The 25,647-nt window shown below is 45.6% G+C and overlaps 1 protein-coding gene across 1 annotated transcript in view; it reads left to right on the top strand.

Annotated features, from left to right (window-relative positions):
• The first annotated feature begins 2,347 nt into the window (after positions 1-2,347).
• Positions 2,348-25,647, top strand: part of LOC125285417 (sodium bicarbonate cotransporter 3-like) — a 63,432-nt gene continuing 40,132 nt past the window's right edge. The window contains 3 exon segments of the mRNA XM_048229853.1: positions 2,348-2,620; positions 16,293-16,374; positions 19,003-19,152. Of these exon segments, the coding sequence (XP_048085810.1) occupies positions 2,585-2,620; positions 16,293-16,374; positions 19,003-19,152 (268 nt within the window). The 5' untranslated portion in view covers positions 2,348-2,584.

The following is a 25,647-nucleotide window of genomic DNA, read 5'->3' as shown; positions in this document are numbered from 1 at the left end:
GGCCGTCTCTGGCTTGCCTTCTCTCTCTCTATTTCTCTTTCTCTCTCTCTCTGTCTTTCTATCACTCTTTTTCTTTCTGTTCTTTTTTCTTTCTTTCCCTACCTCTATAGTGTTCTGATTTTCTCTCTCTTCCTTTCTTGTTCTTTTCATCTGCTGCTGTCTGGTTGCATTGGTCAGTTTAATTAATAGCCTTGCACTCCTTCATCCACTTCTTTTACGGGCACTCTCACACAGCTCTGAGGAATAAGTCTGTTTGGGCTTGTGAGGACTCAGATCCTTAGAGGGATAAGAACTGCTTGTGTGGCGGGGGGTTGCACTTTCAGTGACCTGACCCATGGCACATTGACGAAGCCATAAAACACATTGGAGGACACCTGTCATAGGGTCACGTTTTGTCCCTGAAGCTGCCACCACCTTAACATTCGGAGCACTTCTTTAACAGCAAGAGAGGTGTGCAATGTGATGTAACGTTCACTTCACTCGCGCTACAGAGCTTGTCTCGGTGCATAAAAAGAGCTACAGTGTGTGAGTCACCAGCAGGCTCTTTGGAGCTGATACCTGGACAGATCTCTGAGTGTCATGTCCAAGACACGAGCTGCTGTCCTAATGCTCTTGGGCGGTTTAAAGCAGGACATCTGGCTGATGTGCGATTGGGATGCAGAAGAAGCATTCTGTCAGCAAGCTTCTGTAATTAAGCTCAAACAACCCTGAAGGTCATTGGGGTCGTTTGGTTTTCTAATATTTCGGAGTGCAGGGAGAGCGTAATTTGTTAGGGGATGGAGGTTTGGGGGTCAAAAGATGTCAGTCATTGTTCAGCAGTTCAGGGGGTCAGCTGACAGCACTATCATTTAAATGAATTATGATGAAGGTGGCAGGAGGTGGGCAACTGGAGATCCTGTGATGTTACCATGGAAACGGAGCACAGCATTTGCCACAGAGGATGTGGGGTTTTTTGTATTTGCTTCTTAATTTATTTGCTTATTTATTTACGGAGCACATGTGTGCGTGTGTGCGTGCGTGCGTGTGATTATGAAAGGCGTGCGGGCGGCAGCAGCAAGTGTCCTTCACATCTCCCATTCTTATCGTCCCACGGAGCCTGGTCGGAAGGAAGGAGAGCATTCAGCGGGCTAAACTCATTCAGCCTCCAGGGGAAGATTAACTGAGCGAAAGAAAGAGCGGGGGAGAGACAGAGAGAGAGAGAGAGAGAGAGAGAGAGGTGGAGGAGAAGATGGCGTGCGTGTGTGTGTGACCTTGGTCAAGATCACCACTCAACAGAGACACAGGAAAGGATGAGAGAGAATGGAAGGAAAACCATTAATGGAAGGAGACATGTTAGTCTATCATCAAGCTGTGTGTGTTTGGAGAGAGCAAGAGAGGCAGAGGGAGAGATAAACAGAGAAAGAGAATAAGAGGGAGGAAAAAAAGATGGGAATCTGGAGGGACTAGGGGAGAATAGAGGGAACAGCCAGTGCATTTCTATGATTATGGTGCTGTCATCTGTGGATGTGGTTTTGTGTGTGTGTTTGGGGGTGTTTTGTGTGTGTGAGATCGAGAGAGTGCAAGAAAAACCAGTAAGGAGACCAAGCATGTCTTTAGGTCACAGCGTCCTTTAGCTCTTTGTCTCATTATCTTGGTCTCATCGCTCTCCCACTCTTTTCCTTTTTTCTTCTTCCCCTTCCTCTCTCTCTCTCCCACTCCTTTCCTCTTTCCATTTCTCTCTCTCCCACTCTTTTCCTCTTTCCATTTCTCTCTCTCTCTCTCTCCCACTCTTTTCCCCTTTCCCTTCCTCTCTTTCTCTCCCTCTCTCTTTCTCCCACTCTTTTCCCCTTTCCCTTCCTCTCTTTCTCTCCCTCTCTCTTTCTCCCACTCTTTTCCTCTTTCCCTTCCTCTCTCCCACTATTTTCCTCTTTCCCCCTCTCTCTCTTACCCCCTCTCTCTCTCTGTCTCTCTCTCTCTGGTGTCGAGGATGAAATATTCATAGTGCTCAGGATTGGCTGGTGAAGCAGAGGGGCTGGAACAGAGAGTGACACTGCTTTAAGGGAGACGCTCTCATTGTATAAACACACACACACACACACACACACACACTCTCCCTCCGTTTTCTTCTCTTCTCCTCTCTCTGTCATACACACACATACACACACACACACACACACACAGAGAGAGGAGGGGAGAGGCGTTCCACAGTCCTGGCGAGTCTCTGCTCTGCCTCATGCTCAAACACACACACACACACACGCGCGTGCACGTCACACCTCACACACACTCTTAGGCAAGCATACGCGCAGGCAGCAGCGCACACACACACACACACACACACACACACACACACACACACACACAGAGACACACATACTGGCTAGTGGTTGGAGCGGAGCAGCCAGCCAGCCAGGCAGGCAGAAAGGGAGAGAGAGAGACACACACACACACACATACTGGCTAGTGGTTGGATCAGCCAGCCAGGCAGGCAGAAAGAGAGAGAGAGAGACAGACAGTGTGAGCAGGGAGAGGAGCGGTTTAGCGTTAGCGCTGGTTTAGCGGAGCTGTCGGATATCTGCAGGCTCCTGCCCATGACCAAGCTCTAATGGAGGGAGACGCCGAGGGGGAGCATGTGCTCCGGGTAAGTCACACACTGCCTTTCTCTCAGTGTGTGTGTGTGTGTGTGTGTGTGTTTAGAGTAAGGGTGCTGCTTGTGTATGTGTACCTTAGACCTGACATGCATGCATTTGCTCTGATGTTGAACGTGTGTGTGTGTGTGTGTGTGTGTGTGTGTGTCTCCGCATGGAGCCTGTCTGTCTCTAAGGGAGGTGAAAAAGGTCTTTCAGGATGTTTATAGACAGATGCAGAGACAGCAAGATGGAGAGTGTGTGAGAGAGAGAGAGAGAGAGAGAGAATGAGGTGAAAGAAAGAGTGTGGTTCTGGGCTCAAGACTTACCTCATCAACAAGCCCTGTGGCTAAGAGGAAATGATCAGCGAGAGCTTTTACAGGGCAGAGAGAGAAGGAGAGGAGAGCAGAAACAGACATGGCCGCTATGATAACTGGGGCAAGGAGAGGTGGAAGGAGTGTGTGTGTGAGAGAGATAGAGAGAGAGAAAGAGAGAGAGAGGTAAGAGATGGTGGCAGGATGTCAGAAGCAGAGAGGTAGGATGAAAACGTGGGAGAGAGAGAGAGAGACGTGCAGAGCAATAAATGGGACGGTGATGATCTATTGTAAACATTGATTGAGGCTTCAGAGAGTGACTCAGTGGCAGTCAAAGATGAAGATCTAATTGAATCTGGCTATAAGGGGAAGGCGACTCAGATGAGAGAAATATGGATCCTGTGTGTGTGCATGTGTGCGTGCGTGCACATGTGTGTTTTTTTTGACCCGGCAATAGTTTAAAAGCATGGGCAGTTTTTCAGGCTTGTCAGTGTGTGTCTCAGTTTGAGTGACAGTGAATGTTGCTGGGGTTGTGACATTTATTGATGCTTGCGGTCCAAGGTGACCAAGTAATCGGATTCTCCAGGCCGTAGGCTGATTAATCCGCTCCTTGGCCCATACTCCTGCAGACTAACACCTACCATCAGGGCTGAGAATGTAAATCAACCTGTCTCTATCAGAAATGTGGTCAAATTAAATCCTTATAAAGTGCTAATAACGGTACGTGTCTACCACTGACAAAATCAGCATAGTATTTCAATGATAGGTCAGTGGCCACTGGCCACAGCAGACAGTTATTGCATTGTCATGACTAGTTTTTGCCCCAACTGGGGCGATTCCACAGTCTTTTTATAGAACAGGTAAGCCGAGGCCTCAGGCAGGTGTGGCTCACCTGTGATTTGAGGTAAGGGAAAGAAAACAGCCAACACCAAACAGGGTCATCTAAATGAACTGTCTTGCAGAAACGGCCACCACAGCTGGGGGATGTATCGATGGCTGCTGGAGATTGTTTACTGGGCCAGGGTCACCATGGGTATCCCCTCCTTCGTCCTCATGCTTGGGTCACTTAACGACAAGTCATTTGTGGTGGTGCACCGCTGAGCATTTTTGTGTTTCTCTGGGTTTGATGTCTGTCTGTGTGACCCCAAACTGAGGGTCCCAGTGCCAGATCAGGGGCCGATCCATTCCGGGTCCGAGACAGACTCCGTTGCTAATATTGAGACCCTGGAGCTTTTGGTTGTTTGTTGGGAGACTGGAAGGCAGAACCTTGAGGACTGTTTGTGGGAACCAGGGAGGGATCCAGCTGAGCTGGCTTTCCTAATGTGTTTGTTTTGCTGAAGAGGTGCTGACTCTCAGGAAACGAGATTAAATCACATCTTAAGCTGCACAGTTTACTGTACACACAGAAACATACTGTTGGCTTATGTGGCTAGATTGTGGTTTCAGTAATGGTTTAGGTTAAAACTAAGAGGGCGTAAGGCCCAAGTGTGTCATGAAGAAACCATCAAATATAGAAGAGTAATACATAGAAAAATAATACGCTAATCACACACTGAATATGTAGCCTTCATTATGGAATCATCAAAGGGTAATAACTGTCACGAGTCACAACCTCCTTGGTATTTGATTTTGTTGTGTTTGTTATACTGCAACATGTGCCCTTCCTGTAAAAACTCCATAGGTGTCATTGACAACTTTAGTTAATTTCTTCATGATGACTGCCTCCTGTATGACTGCATGGAATTAGCCACATTTTGCTCCACTGCACTTTCGGTGAGAGTATTTTTTATAGTACTTTAACCAGCCTTTTCCCCAGGTGTGAACCCAGGACCTACAGGTGTGTGTGAGTTAGTGAGGTTTCCACAGCGGAGAACTGATTAGTTTCTTGCTTTTTACCCTGGAACTCACAGCACACACCTTCACATAAACACAAGAAGCTTCTTATGGTACACCTATTATGGGATGTTGACACACACCTAAGCCGTGGACATCAAGAAGCTTCTGATGTCTGCGCACCTTGCATTAATATGGATTGTAGTAGTCTACTTATTGCCATGGGACAGGAAGTTGACTTAGAGAAGCATCCAGTGGGATTCCCAGTGCTGAAAGATAATTATGCACTATCAATGTGTTTTGATAGCTGTGTGTGTGTTTGTGTGTGTGAGAGAGAGAGAGTGTGTGTGTGAAGGTCCCCCAGGCCTTCAAGGTCTCCGTAGCAGGCCAGTTGTCACAGAGTGGGGCTATGGGAGGCAGCTGGTGACGTCAGTGTCAAGAGCCTGGATCCTTTCCCGGCAGGGCCCTCCTGGAATAGAGGAGGTCTGGCAGGCAGTCTAAGTTTACACAATATACACACACACACACACACACGCACACAGGGATAGCATAAATGCACCCATATAGACTCACTCACACGCACCGCCATGGGAACGTTTCTATTTTAGTCCGTTCCGAAATATTTGGCCTATGGTCAAACTGTGCTCATTCAGTATCCCTTAACTAGAGACCCCGGGTAGAGCAAGATGTCATGAGATACATTCAACTCCTCCATGACATTTCTCTTCACGGAATCGCTTCACTCGCCTCAATAATTCCTCTTTCTCATTTTTCCTCTCTCTCTCTCTTTCTCTCTCTCACTGCCAAAAAGAGTGGGGTCACATGGATCAGGAGGGCAAGCTCTGCGGAAGCGAGGGATGAGAACGGAGGATGTGTGTGGGAATGGTGCGGTAAAGATGGCCCCTGATACTTCCACTGGGCCTGTGCGGAGACCACCCCAGAGCTCCATCAGCTAGCTTAGCCCAGCTGGCAGCATGTTCCTGGAGCTCAATCTCTCACAGAGCAAGATGTTTGAAACCATCGAGGTCATGGGTTTGAGTCCCATCAAGCAGATTGATTGGATGGAGTGAAGTGAAGCCCATTTTCACCACAATTCTCCTCTGCTGATTGGACGGGTTCATGTTATAGTCTGCTTCTACTGTAGGTCTGAATGCACGAGACCAATCGAGGCTAAATTGCTCATGCAGGCCAGTAGTGTTACCCAGAGGTTGAGTGGGCTGCAGACAATGAGTGCGTTACTCTTGATTTCACCTGACTCTCACGTTTCGGTTGTGACAGTGCTTTCTTGGAATAGAGTTGGAGAAGCGTCAGGTAATTCAAAATAGACTAGGCGCACTCGAGTGGAGAGAGCCGTGTCTGGGATGCTTCTGATGCGTGCTGGTAGACTTGGTGACAATGACACTGAGTATGGCGGCAATAAACTCCAGGAACGCAGTGTCACAGACGCAGACAGAATTGCAGACGGACCTTGCGGAAAATTGGGGTTGGGCAGTGAGCCCACAGAGTGTAGATGGGACCTGGTGGAAAATTGGGGTCAGACAGTGAGGCCCACAGATGAAGCAGATCTGAGCTGCACCGCATCCGGGCCAGTCCTGTTCCCAGGTTGAGCTGGCCGTCTGTGGGGAACACAAACCCAAACAACCGTCAGCGGACAGGAGGGACCCATACTGGGCAGCAGACACTCAAATGTCCTGAGGCGGATAGCCTAAACAGATTAGCCTACAACGTGACACAAATAGCCAGCGCTGCCAGATCTGAGCCACTTCCCAGCCACACCTGAGCCACATCCGTTCCAGAACCCGCTGCCATCTGGCTAGACGTGTCCTATCTGTGCATCTGCTGGGCTAGATAAATCAAATGGAAATGTGATGGAAATGGCACAGCGTGAGGGACAGCAGAGGTGGGTCTTCCTAGGACTCCCTAGCTGCTCCACCTCTCTGTGGGGTCCGTCCGGAGGCGTAGGGAGCCCACAACGGGGGCCACAGGATGGGCCGTAGGGGCCTGTGTAGAGGGCTCAGACCTCAACATGGGGCTCCCCGCAACAGGCAACGCCTAAACCACATGAACACACATGCTCGACAATACACAGGGGCTAGTCGTGGTCTACACTACAGATCCTGAACTGGTTGCGAGGCTATTTGGCCAAAAGACGTACCGATATTGATTGTGTGTGTTCCAACAAGTTCTGCTCTACATTCATACACTGCATTGCCTTGGGTGTTTTCACACACACATACGCACACACACACACACACAGATAGAGAGATTCTAGTATACAACATCCATAATAGCATGGAAATTCTGTCATGCATGCATGGAAACACAGCTTCAGAAACACACACACACACTCACTCACGTTGGAATAAGACCTGCTGTGCCTGCATGTGCCCTGATATGTGAGTCTGTGTCGTTGCTTTTTGAAAGGGCTGCACAAAGCAGTCTGCTACAGATAGAAACGGCTATGAATTATTCACCATTATATCCTCCTCAATGATTATGTACACACGCACACACGTACACACATAGAGTATGCACACACACACACACACACACACACACACACACACACACACACACACTGGGCGAATCATATCAACCCCAGCCAATCAGTTCAATGTTAAGTGACCTTTTCTCTCTTTAAGTGCGGGAATGACATCTCTCGGCACTGGCGTCTGGGGATTGCCGTGCCGATAAGGTCCACAGCACAGGGGACAGAACTGGCTCAGTTTCAGCACCCAGCCAGCTGCTGGGCCACCCTGATAGCAGGCCAGTCTGGCCCCGATCTGGCTTGGGTCTGGCCCAGATTCAACTCTGTGAGCCCTCCGGTCATCTGTTATCTGTTCTGACCCAAAGCAAAGCGGGTCTGTTTTTTTCGAGGCGCTTGGGCGGATGTGCATTTTGTTTTGGGCGCCAGCTTGCTGAAAGGTCACTGCAGTCATCATGCTGGTGTGCAGGCGGAGGTGGCATTTCCTCTTAGTTTCTACCCCACTGCTGCCTGCGCCAGGTTCACTCACTGCGCCAGGCTGGCAGTACCCTGGCTGGTTTGCCAATGCCTTTCTTTCATCCTGTCAGACACCCGACACCACAGGGCCTTGCCACAGCGGAGGCTTTAATAGGTGGTCAACAGAGAATGAGGTGCACACGCCACCGTCTTGAGATACCTCACAAACAATACATAGAAAAACACACACACACACACACACACACACTACAGTGACACACGCACAAATACACACACACACACACATACACACACTACAGAGACACACACACACACACACACACACAAACACACTACAGAGATACACGCACAAATACACACACACACACATACACACACTACAGAGACACACTCACACACACACACACACACACACACAACAAAGACACACACAAATTCTGTACACACACACTGACACACTACAGAGACACACACACTGACACACACACACACTAGAGACACACACAGACAAACACCCACATTTACAAAGACACAAACACACACACACACACATACATACACACACTTGTATGGCATGTATGATGTCAGTCATACATGCCATATGCCATGCCATTGGAGTCAGCGCCCCACCACAGCACCCACACTCTGCTGCAAACTCAGATGCCAAAGATACCTCCTGATGTCTTCACACACACACACAAACACAAATATAACCACCGGGTCAGCAAATAAAGACTGGTCTGGTACCCCACCATGGCACCCACCAGCACACACACACGTCCATATCCTCACGCAGACATACAGACACACACACTGACACACACAGTGCATCTGTGCTCCACACAGACAAAGCACATGCTCCTGAGGTTTATTTTAGACTAGAATGACTAGGTCACACTGACATACACACACACACACACACACACGCATTCAGAGGTATTGGCATTGCATCATTGATACTTGAAAGGGTGGAAGGGTCGTGCTCCAAACAGCATGCATGAACATGTGACCTACACCATTTCATGGAATATCACACCTACACACACACACACACTAGTGACCAGAAACACAACTCATATCAGTCAGAGGGCAACAGCCAATGCCCTAACACTACTTAGAAAGATGTGTGTTCTCCCTCATTTGTGGTGAAATAGTTAAACTTCCTATGTTTATTCCTCCAAAGACAACAAACACTCCCACACACACACACACACACACACACACCTGTGACCAGGAAAACAGTTGATCAGCCTCTGAGTAAACGGACACCAGCCAAAGCCCTAACACATGTGGAAATGTTATTCCTCTTTCTCTCTGGTCGTAGTACTTCAAAAGGTTTCCCATAATCCACTATATTTACACTCATCTCACCCCACCCCACCCCACCCCATGGATAGCCTCAGCCCCCTGAAGGCATTCAGTCTTATCGAGCCCTCTCCAGACAACACCGCCACACTACTGGGGAAGAGTCACATTGTGGTGGAGAAACACTGACAACCTGCGTCGCAAGGCTGCTGCCCGTTTGCAGTATGCTAATGTGTTGACTTCGATCCTCAATGTCAGCATGTCATTGGCACTCTACCGCAGCCTCGGCTCCAGTATCCCAGCGTGCACTGGGGCAGCGCAGGGAAAGAGGATGGAGGGACAGAATGACTGTGATGTGAATAGGGGGGTTCATGTTCCCACTCTCTTGCTTGCTCTCTATCTATCTCACACACACACACATGCACTACACTCATATTGGCTTGCACTAGACTGACAGTCGGATCAGGGCTACTGTGGTTTTGAGTGTGTGTGTGTGTGTGTGGCAGCTGCTGTTAAAGACGTGTAGTAGAGTATGTGTAGTTAAAGAGCTGCCACCAGGCCATATCCCGAGGGGATGGAGAACAGGTGCTGTGTGTCCTCTGCTCGAGCTGCTGCTGTGGAGACCAATACTGTCTCTGCACACACACACATGCACACACACATGCGCACACATGTAGCACATTCTTCCATAAACAGGCTGAAACATATTCACATGCACACACGCACACGGTAAGCACATGTAGCATGCTGGCATAAACAGGCTGAGACATATGCACGTGCACACACACTCAGACACACAGAAACGTGAGCACATTCACTGATGTACATTATCTATACCACTTACACTCGCCAACCTATAAAATGAAAGTATTGTGTTGAAATACATTCAGACTCATGCACGCACACACACACACACACATATTGTGATGCAGACCTGTCATATCCATCACCTCCTTCAGAACACTCTCCAGGGAGAGGCCTGTCAGACTGTGGCCATGTCTGTCTGTGTGTGTGTGTGTGTGTGTGGTTGTTTCAGTGATTGAGTGCTTGTTTGTGTGTGTGTGTGTATGTGTATGACTGAGTGAGTGTATGTACTCTGCATTATAATCAAAGCACAGTGAGTTTGCTCCAGTGAGCTCCATAAAGCATATCTCTCTCTCTCTCTCTCTCGCCATAGATTCTAACCTGTGGGGGACCTAATGCTTTCTGCTTGTTTTGATCATCGCCATGAGACGTGACATCAGGGTGTCTGTCAGTCGGTGTGTTCTCTGTCTCCATTGATTTTTCATAAATGATGGCAGTAGCAGACGCTACAGTCGGTCTTCACCTCATCTGACCCAGACGGGAGGATGCAGCTCTCGCTCCGTTACCAAAGCGCTCTGTTTTAGGAGCGCAAAAACCCCCTAAAGCCAGGTTTAGATGGAGGGCTTAAAATTCTCTGGCACTGTGCCGGATTTCAAGTGTTAGCCAGGCAGGTCAAGATTTGAAAAATAGATAATTATATTGATGACTTCGAAAGTTTCTGATAACTACACGCATAGACATTTTCCTTGCTTTAGCCTAAGTATTGTAAATGTAGCAAAAGAGATATTAGTTTTAGATTTAATGTTAGGGGTGTGATGATACACTCAGCCCACGAGACGATACACGATATTGGGTTCACTAGAACAAGACGAGACAATATTATAACACTATTTTTAAAAAATCTTCAATAATGAAATATATTACTGGAAAATACCCTTTAATAGACTGAAAGTCACAGAATGCAACACAATCCAGGTGTACTATATTTTGAAATGTTTTAACTAGTGATATTTATTTCAAACCGAGTACGAGTAGCCTATTTGCATTTGTTTACTTGTCTCTACTGATATTTCTACCACATAAATAATTATTAGGCTAGCATAAAATGCAATGAATTGGAACACGTTTTCTGTTTTTCTCCAATTAAATAAATAATAGTGAGTATCGCTATGTAATAGCAGACTATTTTAAACTGAAATGTCTCCATTATGTACTGCTTCCACGTTATCTCTCCCAAGTTACCATAAGACTGTCAGTAGACCCCTGTAAAAATGGCTTGGCTCTTTTAAGAGTTTGACATCACTCCCTTCACAGATTTTTGTTTACTTTTCCCTCAACTCCCGGTGAAGTGCACTACAGTAACACACCATGTGCCACTTTAAAGATATAATTATTTAATGTTAGTAATGTGGATGTTGTTGCTGAGGCCTTAAACACTCATCATGCAGTTAACCAAAGATACTTTAGCTTACCAAGATAAAACATTTCAGGCTTCGCCAGTGGAAACAAATTATATAAGAAGGATTCTAGGTCAGTGGTCGTTAATGTCACAACATAAGCTTTCCCCTGAATGAGCAATAAGAGAAGATCAATATCGTAATGTTAGTAATGTTTGCTAGCGAGCTAGCAGCTAAGGAATTTGGTTAAACTTGTATATTGTTGCAAACTAACATAAGATGAAAACATCCATGAATTGTCTCGATTCATCAACCGTCTCTGAGTGTAACTTTCTGGGTAGATTATGTTCACTCTTAGAGCAGTGTGTGGAGTTTGGTGCCTTTTGGTGTAGCCTAGTACTGTTACCCTATGGAGGGTTTGACTCAAATCATCAGGTAGCATTGCTACCAGTATTTCAGCGAGTGCACTGGCCGCTTGTCAGTGGGTGGACCGAGGTTATAAGCTACTTAATGCCAGGAACACTCGGGCAGAGTGAGGTGCTTGAGGCTGTCCAGTGCAGGCCCTGTCTGAGAGGTGGAAACAACAGGACAGTGTGTATGCTGTTCCTCACAGGTGTCTGGCTATGCTACACACACATGTAGAGGTGTTACAAACACAAACACAGCACACACACACGCACACACACACATACCCACACACACACCACACACACACACACACACACACACACACACACACACACACACACACACACACACACACACACACACACACACACACAGTAAGACACTGAATTAGTCATCATTTCTACTGGGTCCTATTTAGCTGAATGTGGACAGAGCAACCTTGTTATTTGGGGATCCTGTTAGGCTCATTGTGTGTGTGTGTGTGTGTGTGTGTCTGTCTGTGACCTGCAAGGCTGAATGTACAGAAGCAGTGACTGGCTAATGACTGGCTGCCTATTTGGGGAAGAAACAGACACACCGCTGTCCTCGGTCCTTGTCTGACACACACACACACACACACAAACACACCGCTTTTTCTGATGAGGAACCTACAGCCTTTTGTTTCAGCCTTGTGTCTTTTTTATTATTATTTATTGTGTACGTCTGTGTGTAAGACTGCACGTCTGAAATAGTAGGCCTATATTTACAGACTCCAACTAAAATAACAAAAAGCCTTAGCTCTGTGTGTGTGTGTGTGTGTGTGTGTGTGTGTGTCTGTAAGTGTGTGTGTTATTGCATCTGTGTGTGTGTTTGTGTGTGTGTCTGTAAGTGTGTGTGTTATTGCATCTGTGTGTTTGTGTGTGTGAGAGAGTGTGTGTCTGCATCCGTGTTCGTGTGTGTGTGTAGGTCTCTGCAGATGCGGTTGTGCCCTGGTTTTTGATGTAATTAAAGGTCTCTGTGTGTAATGTTCTGTCAGGCTGTCTTCCTGAAGGCGTGCAAGTGCCTTTGTGTGCATGTGTGTGGCTGGGTTTCTACTTGATCGTGTGTGTGTGTGTGTGTGTGTGTGTGTGTGAGAGAGAGAGAGAGAGAGAGAGTTTTTGTGTGCAGTTGGGTTGGTGCCTATAGATCATATTGTTTGTGTGTGTGTGTGTGTATTGTGTGGGGTTTAAGGCGATGTTAAATTAGGGCCTATGCATGCTGTCACTCAGAGTTTGTGCTCTTCAGGTGGGAGTTCCTAATTGACCCGTGACTTGGGGAAACGTGTCTGCAGCCTCGTGAGAAGGTTCTGGCACTTTGAGGAGGCTTTTCACTGTTCTTCAGTTTGCTATACAAAAACCTGTTGTGCATGTGTGTGTAGGGTCTGTTGTGTGTTTTTCTGTGTCAGTATGTGTGCTTGTGTGCGTGTACTGTGTGTGTGTGTGTGTGTGTGTCTGTCTGTCTGTTTGAGTGTGTGTGTTTTGTGAATTTGTGTGTGTTTGTGTGTGTGTGTGTCTGTAAGTGTGTGTGTTATTGCATCTGTGTGTGTGTGTGAGAGAGTGTGTGTCTGCATCCGTGTTCGTGTGTGTGTGTAGGTCTCTGCAGATGCGGTTGTGCCCTGGTTTTGATGTAATTAAAGGTCTCTGTGTGTAATGTTCTGTCAGGCTGTCTTCCTGAAGGGTGCAAGTGCCTTTTTGTGTGCATGTGTGTGGCTGGGTTTCTACTTGATCGTGTGTGTGTGTGTGTGTGTGTGTGTGTGTGAGAGAGAGAGAGAGAGAGAGAGAGAGAGAGAGAGAGTTTTTGTGTGCAGTTGGGTTGGTGCCTATAGATCATATTGTTTGTGTGTGTGTGTGTGTGTGTGTGTGGGCGTTTAGCGCGTGTTAAATTAGGGCCTATGCATGCTGTCACTCAGAGTTTGTGCTCTTCAGGTGGGAGTTCCTAATTGACCCGTGACTTGGGGAAACGGGTCAATGAGAAGGTTCTGGCACTTTGAGGAGGCTTTTCACTGTTCTTCAGTTTGCTATACAAAAACCTGTTGTGCATGTGTGTGTAGGGTCTGTTGTGTGTTTTTCTGTGTCAGTATGTGTGCTTGTGTGCGTGTACTGTATGTGTGTGTGTGTGTGTCTGTCTGTCTGTTTGAGTGTGTGTCTTTGTGTGAATTTGTGTGTGTTTGTGTGTGTGACAAGCTCTGCTACTGTTTGTGTCTCTCTGCAGGCGTGTGTGTGCCGATGTGTGTGCTTCTCCACTCCAGGCAGTTTGGTGACACTTGATAGTGCAATGTTCCATCCAGACGCACCTTATAATGCCCGAAAACGTCTCTCGCCCCATCGGGGCGTGCAGTCAGCAGCCTGCACAATTGCCAATTACCACCTCATGAATTATTACGTCTCAATCTCACCACTGGGTGCTAATCCACCATGTGAGCCGTATGTCTCATATTACACATTTTTATATCCAGACGCAACTGTCTGCAGAGATCTATTAATGTTGGATGCCTTAAATCAAACCCAATATTAGTGGGTACATTTGATCAAAGGCTAGGCAGTGGAGGAGAAGCTAGCTTTTTTGGTCTTTTTAAAACTGTTCCCATCTGTGCGCTCTGTTAAACTGTTAAAGAATAATTTTGTCTTTTTTCTGAAGAAATGAGTCTTCGTTGCTTCAATGTAGTGTGTGTGTGTGTGTGCGTGTGTGCTTTTGTGTGTGTGTGTGTGTATGTGTGTGTGGTGTGTACAGTATGTGTGTGTGTGTGTGAGTGTGTCTGTGCTACCACTGCTGCTGTTATCATGTGGGAGACATGGGGGAGATGACAGACAGCACTTGACTGTTGAGGGTCTACTATGCTACTTAAAATGCAAACACAAAGCTTTGTTTGCATTCAGGCCTTAGCAGCAATGTAAACCACTTTGGCTACTCACTCCCTCGTCATGTTGAAAAATGCCTTGTTTACATCTGTCTCCATGACACCAGAGCAATTGTTTTTCACTAGTGGTGAATACTTCTAATACATCTAATCGAGTCCTAGGCTGCTTAGCATGGCTGACTGTCAGGGTGTGCTAATAGGGAAAACTCACTGGTCAACTAGGCATCTTTATCTTCTCTGTCACTCTCTGTGGATTCCTGCCCTCAAATCTTTCTTGTGTCATATGAAACCCTTTCTTTCTCTCAGGGCTTTCTTTCTATCTTTCTTTCCCTTTTTCTTTCTTTCATTCATTTGTTTGTTTGTTCTTTCATTCGTTCTTATGTTCGTTCTTCTCTTTCAAATTCCAGTTGCCATCTTTTGGCAGTCTTCTGGGGTACATATTTTCCACCACAGCCAAGCCAGGAAGAGGGAACTTTAATCACTGTCCACAAGTTACACACTTGCACACACACATTTGCTGACCCACCTAACACCATGATCTTTAATCAACACTGGTATGTAGTACACAACGATCCAAACATCCAAACTAAGTTAACCCTGCCCAGACATGCTCAGGCAAAAGCCCATGTTTGGTCAGGGGTGTAGCTGGACACTCCATCAGCATCTTTGCAGTGACCCTTCCTAGCCACACAGACATGATGTGTGTTTAATGTCATCTCCTGACCTTTACCTGTATTTGTTCATTAGATGTGCCTGCCTGCCTCCGCCAGGCTAATGGGCTCATCGCTGACCCTGGACACGCTATGACACGCTATGTTTGCATTTCTGAGTGGGGTTGCATGCATGACTTAATTAGAGTGTGTGTGTGTGTGTGTGTGTGTACAGTATATGTGTGTGTGTGTATGTGTGTCTTTTTGCCTGCTGTGTGTGTTTGTCTGTGTCTGGTTTTATGTACAGTGTGTGTGTATGTGAATGTGTGTTCGTGTCTGTGTGTGTCTGTGTGTGTGTCTGTGTGTGTCTGTGTGTGTGTTTGTGTGTGTGTGTGTGTGTGTGTGTGTGTGTGTATGTGTGTAGGACTGAATTGAAGTGTTTAAGTTGTGCCATCCTTAAAGGTACAATCAGCGATTTCGTAGGACATTTTTTTGTTTGTATGTTAAAATGTATTAACAGGCGCTTTTGTCCCAAACACGTACATTATATTTGAACTAAGGACCAAACCAAACATTCCATAGAGGTAGCTCACACCCACCATCAGTATTCCCAGAGAAACTCCAGGTAAGGTTTTGTTTTTGTTAGTGGGCCAGGCTGCCCCCACATCGTTTGTTTCCAGTTTTCGAAGCCTGGGCTGCTTACAGAGCCCAGGTTTGTTACAGTGTACTCACGAAATGGGCAGCTAGTGGTCATGAGGAGATTATTGGAGAACGTTTAATTTTATGGGTTTGAAATTGTGTAAAATCGCTGACTTCAAGGCTTTGCCTTTGCTGTAATGCAGAATTATGACAAACTACTGTTGGAATGAATTCTTGGACAAGGCCATTCAGAACGATGTATTGTAGTATACATCATGTCGTGGCCTCTGCATTGTGCATATTATATCATGAGGTTGTAGGCAGTGCACAACCCTAACATGTGTGCCTGTCTGTGTGTGCTTTTGAACGGGACATTGAGTGTGTGATTGGATTTTAAGCTCACCCTAATGGTATGTTTATTTTTCTTTCTTTCTTTCTTTTTTTTGTGTGTGTGTGTGTGTGTGTGTGTGTGTGTGTGTGTGCTTTTTCCTTTTCACAGGGGCAGAGTGAGGAGGCCCTTGTGGACCATGGCAAGACCAACTTCGCCCCACACACCAACTACGAGAAGGAGGAACTAGAGAGTGAGTCACCTCAGAGAGGAGGCCTCCTGCAATAAACTCTAAAATATTTAATAGGCAATTGATAGACTGCCAACCTAGTTCAATATTTTACCTGTTTTGCTTTGGCAAAGCATATCATGCATTTATTCTCCTGCCAGGCCATTTCATTGATTCATTTAATTCCTCCTTGGATCTTATACATTCTATGGCAATGCAGTTTTTCTGTTAAGTGAGGGAGAGGAAGCAATATGTTTGTTTGTGTCTGTGTGTGTGTACCTGCCTGCTACCTTCTGAGTTTAGCATCTAGCAATATGTATCTGCGAGTCCCCTGCTTGTACTTTGTTGGTGTGTGTGTGTGTGTGTGTGTGTGTGTGTTCGTGCGCCATTGTTGGTATTTAGCCTGACTCCAGGAACAGATGGCACAGGTGCTAGTGTGGGATGAGCAGCGTGTGGCCTTGGCATGGTGTTAGCGTGGCTTGCCATCCTTGCCAGCAGTGCCAGTCCGACCTGATTCGGCCCGCTCTCGCCCGCCCCAATCTCGTTCATGAGCTGTCGGCATTCACTTTAATTGACTTTCCCCTTTCAGAGTGTGTGTGTTTCTCTGTGGTGTGTGTGTGTGTGTGTGTGTTTGTGTCTGTGTGTCTGTCTGTCAGTGTGACGAGCGTAGTGTCAGACACTCTTTAATTGACTCTCCCCTTTCAGCGATGCTGTGCGAGCGTCTAATCATCTGTAGCCCTGGGGTCACAGTGGCTCCAGAAATACTCCTGATTGACTTGCCCCCTACTCAACCCAAATTGGGCTTAGCATCCTGCCCCTCCCCTCTCTGTTTTCCACTTTCCATCTCTGAGTGTGGAAGGGTGCAGAGAGGAACCTTCTCTAAAATGGTTCCACTTTGAGGAACTGGCTTCAGTTCCTTCTGAGTTCCTCAGGCCTTTTCCTTTCCATCAGTGAAGCTAACAAATTTCACCCCAAAGACCAAAGAGCCTAAATAGGAGACACAAGACATTTTTTCCTGCACTGTAAGGTAGACTGGTGCAGTGCTGTCAGTATCTTCCATCCATTAAATGAAGTATCCCATTTTCACGCATTACAGATTTAGACATAGCTATTCCTGTGTTCCCTGGAGCCCTAACTTGAAAAATTCAGAATATCGTCTCTGCTGTAGAGACATTATTTTACTGTTTGGTCTTTCCATCTTCCCATTGCTGTTTCAGTAACGCGAGGACTACATCATTCAAACATATTTAGGGAAGTGTCTAAATATATCCGGCAGCGTGGTTCTTTCCAGTAGAGTTAGATAGCAGTGAAGTGTTATGATGAGCCTGGCTTTCTATGGTATTAAATATCCGTTAGAAGAACGGGGGAGATAAATGTCACATTATCGTCCTGAAGTGTTAAGACAGTTTCATCGGAAACAAGACTGTTTGGCAGCTCGTCAAGGCTGAGCCATGTCCAACATCCCTTTGTCCCCTACCTATTGGCCTTGCCAAGAACATCTCTGTCTCACAGCACTAAAAATATGTAGATATCTCTCCCTATCTCTCTCTCCCACTCTTTCTCTTTTTCACCATCTCTGTCTTCCTCTCTCTCTCTTTTTATCTCCATCTCTTTCTCTTTCTCTCTTGCTCTCTCTCTCTTTATCTCTCTCTCTCTCTCTCCCTCCTTCTCTCCCTTTCATTGTCTCTCGCTCTCTTCTCTGGAGATTGAAGCTCTGTGTGTATCTAGTGTTCCAACCCGCTCTTGCAAATCTAATTCCATGCAGCTGTTTTCTCATCCTAAAAGGGAAGGGGAAACGGCCATTGGCAAAAGAGGAGAGGAAGTTGATCTGCGTCTCAGAGCCGCTTCCTGTGGGAGCTAGGGGTGGAGTAGGAGCTGAGACATCGCTAACGCGGGTAGCCTTGAGTCCGACCGCGTCGCTCGCCGGGCTGGCTGGCATCCTGAGTGCCTTCTGCGGCCCGGCTCCCTCGCACATATGCCAATTTTAAGTGCCCACCCACTGCTTGCCAAGACAATAACATGATATAACTGATATTTTGAACTAAGTGAGATTGAATTTGTGGTCTTGGATAGTGGCAGGACAGGGCAATTTTCGTAAGTGCTTGAAAAAGAGCCTTCTGATGTGCAGGTCTGTTAGTTTTTTTTCTATTTACCCTGGGTTTCCTTTTTCAACACACACTCTTTCATGCATTTGTTTCTCTGTTGTATCAGCATCTCTGTTTGTTGTATCAGCATCCCTGTCTTAGATCAAATTACTATTTAGATATATATGTATTTTTTATAAGTATATTTTTGGGGCTTTTTGCCTTATATAAAAATATAATTGTGATAATAGGGATTGGGATGACCCAGCACAGACTCAAACCTGGGTCCCCGTGGGCACTTGGGCCCAAATGTTTGGGCACTGTAGACAGTTGGCCCCAGCGCCCCCATATATATATATATATATATATATATATATATATATATATATATATATATATATATATATTAAATAATGATAATTATGCACAATATATTTACATTTTTTATATTTATGTTATATTTCTACTTTCAGTCCATGCTTCTTTGTGTTGTGAGTACCTCTTCATCTGTCTGCCTCTTCATCTGTTCTGTGAGGTTAACATGCCTCCATGTCTGGTCCTCCCTCAGGTCACAGGGCTGTGTATGTGGGGGTCCACGTTCCCCTGGGGAGAGAGAGCAAGCGCCGCCATCGCCACCGCGACCGCGGACACAAGCACCACCGCAAGAGGAAGGAGAGGGACTCCGACCCAGAGACCGGAAGAGAATCCCCCACATATGGTAAGGACCACAACCAATCCAGGCTGGACAGAACCAGACCACACTAAACTGGGCTTAAAGGCCAACACCCACTGGGGGCGTCTGACGCACGTCAAGTGACGCCAAAGTTTAGAACTGCTTTTAACGGAGCAAAGCCCACTGGCGCGTCAACACCAAAGTTTAGAAAAATGTTCTATCTCTTGAGCGTCAAATCCATAGACACGTTGCCAGTGGGCGTTGGCCTTAACCTTAACTAGGGATGCACCGATCTGTCTTTTTCAGTCTTTTTATCCCATCAAAAACAGCTTTGTGCAGATATAAATCCCATGCTAGTGATACTCATTAAAATACCCCTGCCAAAATGGTTCACTCCACTAATCACCCACGAAACCCCTTTATTTACCCTTAGTGGTGCAGTCCGGTTTCCATACGAGAACCTAGGAAGTTCACACAGAGTTTGAACGAGTTTGAATGGTGGTGAATAAACAGTATACAGCATTGTAAGTTGAGTAGGCCTATTTTGTGTTGAACATCACGCATTTGAATGTGTTGCCTAAAAATGCAACAAAAACGCATGAACATAATTAATCTATGGCAAATGGTGGTTAATAACATCATGAATAGTAAACCAGAAATATAAAGCCTGGCAAACTGTAATGACAATGATGTAGCCTAATGACAAACACTAAACGTAGCCTAATAGTGGCAGGAAATGGCTAGTTGTGCGCTGTGTGCGCGCCATGGCCCAGTCCAAGACATTTAATTAAACTCAACGGATCGGCCCACGGATCTGCTACATTTTCCGATCTTTGATCCATCTATTTTGTCAATATCAGGGCCGATATTCGATCTTAATATCAGATCGGTGCACCCCTAGCCTTAACACCATTCTGCTGAATAACTGATGCATGGTGCGATCATCTGCAGGGTCTTAACAGTTTATCTTAAGTATATTTTAATTGCTTTGTATGACAAGTATGCTCTGTGAAACATGTCCAACACTTTGGCTGCTTTAGCTTAAAAACATAAGGACTTTAGGCTCTTCAGATGTCCCACGGTCCACATTCCTTTGGATATAACTGGCATACACGAACAGTCATACGTCTGATGACTGTGGGAAAAGAGTCTTCATTATGAGAGAAATCGAGTCCGATTTATGAAATGACACTCGGAACACTGAGGCACCCCTGACCTCTGACCTCGTGTGAAGTGTTTGGATAAGCATCACCTCTCTTTGGCTCATATGGGAAACTATGGGATATTTATTTGAACCATGAGCTGTATGGCTCATGCTGTCAGAGAATAATACTCAGATAAGAACTTTTTTATTTATTTACTTATTTTTTTATATAGTTGTGACAAACTCTTACATTTGATCAGCTAACTGCAGCTGTAGCCAGGTCTCATAAAAGGATACGGTTATGGGTCACAACGGCCTGCTGTAGGCCTATGTTCATTGAAAGACTCTGATTGGGCATGCTATTTACTTTTAATTACTCCAGTGTCTACTGCCCCTGAAACAACTCCCGGCTTGTAGGACTAATGCACTTGAAGGCGTGCTCTGATAATAGGTATTGCTCTCCATAGTCTGTCGAGAGGCCAGGGGAGACTCTAGTGTCTCAAGCCCTGCCGCTGTCAACATGCTGTAATTACTCTGGTGTTAAAGCAACACTATTGTAGTTCTTCTACCTTAATATAACAACTTCAAACTCATTTTGATGATATACTATACATAAGGAGAATGACGTCTCTGACATTGTCGATGCACACTCGATACACACCTGGTGTGTAATTTTGTTTCTGTATGGAGGAGAGGTGTAATGCACACCAAGACGAGGTGCTGGCTGCCGGTGTGTAAATCCAATGTAAGAGAAAGAAGGTGCCGCACACTCGGAGTTCATGAAAGAATGTTTAATGGGCGATAACGTTTCGCATACAAGGCCTTCATCAGATCGCATGTAGTGCATTCAGACACATATGACTCATATAGCCTAGGTCTAGACTCCTTGATTGAAATCAATTAGTCAGCTGATCACTATCCAAGACGAAACCCCATCGGATTGAGGACGTCATCAGATAGGTCGGCCCCAGAGTAGATCTTGCCATAGCCTGTAGTAATAAGGATAAAGACAACAGGTTTTGCATTTTAGATATAAAGTGTAATTTTGTTGTACCATGAAAGAACATGTTCTCAAGAACCCTTTTTCGTTAGTTAATTTCAACACACTTGATACCACCTTAACGGTAGAGGGGTACTTACCCATCATGGCGACAGTCGGAGATGTAATTTTGTTGCACCGTGCAGGCGTGCACCATCGAAGATAAAGGATGCAAATGGTGAATTCCTACATTGAGTTGCTTTTAATCAAATGTTAGAAGTTAGAAGAAAATGCAGAAGTGGGCAGAATCTGAAAAGTGCTATATTATTCCTCTCAGGAGCTAGTTGAGTGCCCACGTAAGTTGGGTGCCCACGTACTGTAAAGCACAGAGCACTTGCACTAATCAGCTTGCTCAGCACACAGGTTGCCAACTGAAATAGCGAAAAGTATTTCTCACTCCCATAAATGTCACTTCTCCAAGCCCTCACTGTACTGGGCCTGTCAGCTTTTAGAAGCCATTTCCTTTCACTGACAGCTCAACTGGAGCAGTAGCCCAAAAGTTTTTCGGTCGCTTACTGTCCACTCTCAGTCGTCTGAAGTTTGCACTGGGGACGCGATGTTCCAGAGGAGGCCAGACACCGATCACAGCACAGGCAGCTGTCAGTTCCTACACCTCTGCTGGTTCTGGCTCCTAGGTTTGCTCTAGCACTCTATTGGGTTCCGGTGCTCTTATCCATTGCTGTTCTTTGTCTGTTCTTGGCTCCTGTTCTCCTATCAGCTCCCTCTCTTTAGATGTTTGATTTACATTTATTAATTTCATTTATCTGACACTTTTATCCAAATGACTTACAAATGAGAAATAACATTCAAGCTTCAATACGGTGCAACAGGAGCCCTTAGAGTGACATACTCGCATACACCATGCATACATACTTACCTTCTACACACCATGCATACATACTTACCTTGTACACCATACAGTACATGTATACATACCGGAACATACATTCATACACCACCATACATACCTTCTACATACACAATGCATACATACATACATACCTTCTACAAACACCGTACACACTACAAGAGACTTTCTAATGAAGAGACATACAGTAGCACTCAAAGAATTCTCCATAGAAATGCATGGGTTTTAGTTTGTAACGCCAGTTATCTACACATATCCCGCCCTTTCCTGCAATGTAAGTAACCCTTACGTACTACCTTGTATGCAAGATAGCCAGAGGGTGATAGTGCAGAAGTAGAAACCAGAGGATGTTCAAGAGGGATGCTAGTAGATGGAGGGAGAAGAGCGTTAGCCATGTCTGCTGGTAGTGTGTCTGACTCTGGGTGGTGTCCTCAGGGAGCCAGGGAGGCAGGCAGGCTTAGGGACCCTGGGGTGAGTGATTTGCTGAAACAGGGGCTGCTGTCAATAGAACACCTTGCTCCTCTGGAGATACACAGCCTCCTGAGGACAACCTGTGACAGTGATGGAACAGATCTCCCTCTCTATCTCTCTTGTACTTTGTGTATATCATCTCTTCTCTCTCTCTTTCTCTCTCTCTCTCTCTCTCTCACACACACACACACACACACACACACACACACACACACACACACACACACACACACACATGCACACACACACACACATGCATGCTCACACACTGACACACAAATTCACCCATTTGATTTCTTTTTGACTCTATCACACACATCTCCAGTTTATTTAGGAGACATGAAATATGTGTGAGCAAGATAAAAAAGGCAATTCTGCTCACTTCCTGCCATCCCTCCCTCCCTCCGTCCCCATCTCCCAGAGCTGACACACTCAGCAGGCCTGCAGAGCTGCTCTATGCTGTGGAAGAAAGAAGAGAGGGAGACAGGGAAAGAAAGAACAATCACACACACACACACACACACACACACAATAAGTAGAGGTAGACCGATATATCGGCCATTTTTTTGCCATATGTAAACTTATCGGTGCATATCGATATCGGCCAACATTTGTCCAAATGTGCCTTTTTGTGTTTAATCCAACATACAGCTGGTTCAAATTTACTATGACTAATGTTTTTTTTTTTTTTTATAAATGACTTGTTTGTTTCGTAGCCTAATTTGAATACTTGCAGTAGCATTACACTGATGTTTCTCACGCCATTTCCTGCACTTGTCTCACAAAACGAGTCAGCTGTCAGCATTCAAGGTTGTGCGTGTTTCCCAGAGAATGCATGCCTCTTATCTGCAGCCTAGCAGTGTGGAGAATAGCCTAGGAGCCTAACCCGTATCAGCCTATTTGTATTTGTAGCCTACTTTTAGTCCATTTAAGGTGTAAAAGGATAAACATTTACTCAACAAATCATCCTTAACTCCGTATTTTGCCCTTTTTTCTCATAGAAGTATTCAAATCAAATTCAGTATGTCATTTTGTTATTGCAACAGATCAATGAATATCGGCCCAGATAATCCGCCAAATATCAGTTATCCACCATGCTAAGTCATAGATACCGATATCGGTATCGGCCTTAAAAAATGCATATCGGTCGACCCCTACACACAGTGCAGTGTTTCCCATAAATTGACGTATTTGTGGCGGCCCACCACAATATCAACATTGACCACCACACAATGATTTTCCAGGTTGTACTAAATTGTGCTTAAATCTGGTTAGCATCATAACCACGCTGTGCTAATATGTTAAAAACTGTTGCATTCAAGTTAATTCTGCAAACCAACCACCACAAATGGAATTCAACTCTCTGGGAAACACTGTATTTTCCTTCTCTCTTACATACACTGCAAAGACAGGGAACACTGAGAGATAGAGAGAGAGAAATGTGAGCATTGAGAACAGAGAGAAAGAGAGAGGAGAGCAGAGAGACAAATAGAAGTAGAAGAAAGAAGAAGAGAGGGAAATTAAGAAGAGGGAAAGAGAGAATATAGAGAAATAAGAGAGAGCATGAGAGAGACAGAAACAGAGAGAGAGGGGTGGAGGGAGAGAAAAAGAGAGGGAGGGAAAGAGAGAGAGAGGGAGGGAGATAGCAGGGGGGAGCAGAGAAAAGGAGAGAGGGAGGGAGGAAAAAAAGATGGAGAGGGAGACAGTGCTATTGTAAAGTGAGAATGTGCAGCACATGTTCATCCCTAATGTGCTGCGACATCCCAGGTTGATATGGATCTTTTTGCTCTCTGCTCAAAGTTAAATAAACATCCCCCAGCCCAGGCAAACTTGGCCCGGCTTTCCGCACGTAGCCCCATTCAAATGCCTTCTGCACCCGACTAGTGCGACACACAGCCTGGAAAACGCAGCAAGCACAAAGCATCTTCTTCCTCCAGGTACAATAAATAAGCCACTGTCACTCACCCGCCCAGATGGCACATTACTGTTTATAGCACAGGAGCGACCAGATGTGTGTGTGTGTGTTATCATTTCTGTGCCTAATCTGATTCTACAGAAGTGATGTCAGCGAAAGTTTTTGAACTTGAAGCCTATAGCGTGTGTATTATTAGTATTTTATATTTATCCATCACACCACATCCCTAATGTTGGAGAGAGGTGTGGTGTATGTGTGTTGACAGGAAGTGTGAATAAAACGACATGGCCTCTTTATTCACATCCCTCATTTATGCCTGTAGCAGATAGCAACCGTGTGTTAACTGATGGTATTCACCTCATTGTTATGCAGTACGCGTCTGATATAATGTGCTAAAGACAACAGTGTGTGTGTGTGTGTGTGTGGGGGTGTATGTGGAAGGTATGTGCGTGTGTGTGTGCGCCGTCCCACTGTTCCTCTGTTCAGTCATTTTCTAAACAAAAAGCATCCAGCGCCCACAGCAGTTTGCTTATCCCGTTGTCTCTCTCACACCACCTGCATGTTAATGTGCAGAGATGTGCAGAGGTGGACCATTTTCAGGGCCACAAACAAAGGCTTGGTGTCAACACATCTGGCTGTGCCCATTTGAATAGTGTCTGAACCAGGTTTAAGCATTAGTACGGTGGCCAAGGTAGCTTACACTGCATGCTTTGGAGTAGGCCACATATGTAGTGAGTTTCTGTTCAGTTTGTGAGCCGGCATTTTTTCTCACTGGATAAAAGCTGAACATTGAAACTAATGGGGCAGGCGGCCAGCCACCAAAAAAGGTCAGGAATGCAGACTTGGAGAGGTGAGCTATTAGATAGCCAACAGCACTGACATTAACCGCTATACATCCAAACTCTCTCACATTTTGTGACCATTTATTAAGACATAATGAATGTTTTTTTACCACTTTTACTACTTTTTTTTCCCACTTCATTTTGGAAAAAACAAGGAAGCTAGTCTGTCAGTGTAGGCCAATGTGTCCGGGAGTCATTAGTTCAAAATAAGTTGTCTTCAGCGACCCTTCCTAACAAAGCTGTGGTTCCAGCATAACACTA

Source organism: Alosa alosa, chromosome 20 (assembly GCF_017589495.1).
Source record: "Alosa alosa isolate M-15738 ecotype Scorff River chromosome 20, AALO_Geno_1.1, whole genome shotgun sequence".
Taxonomy (NCBI): Eukaryota; Metazoa; Chordata; class Actinopteri; order Clupeiformes; family Clupeidae; genus Alosa; species Alosa alosa.
This window is presented reverse-complemented; position numbering and strand designations above follow the sequence as displayed.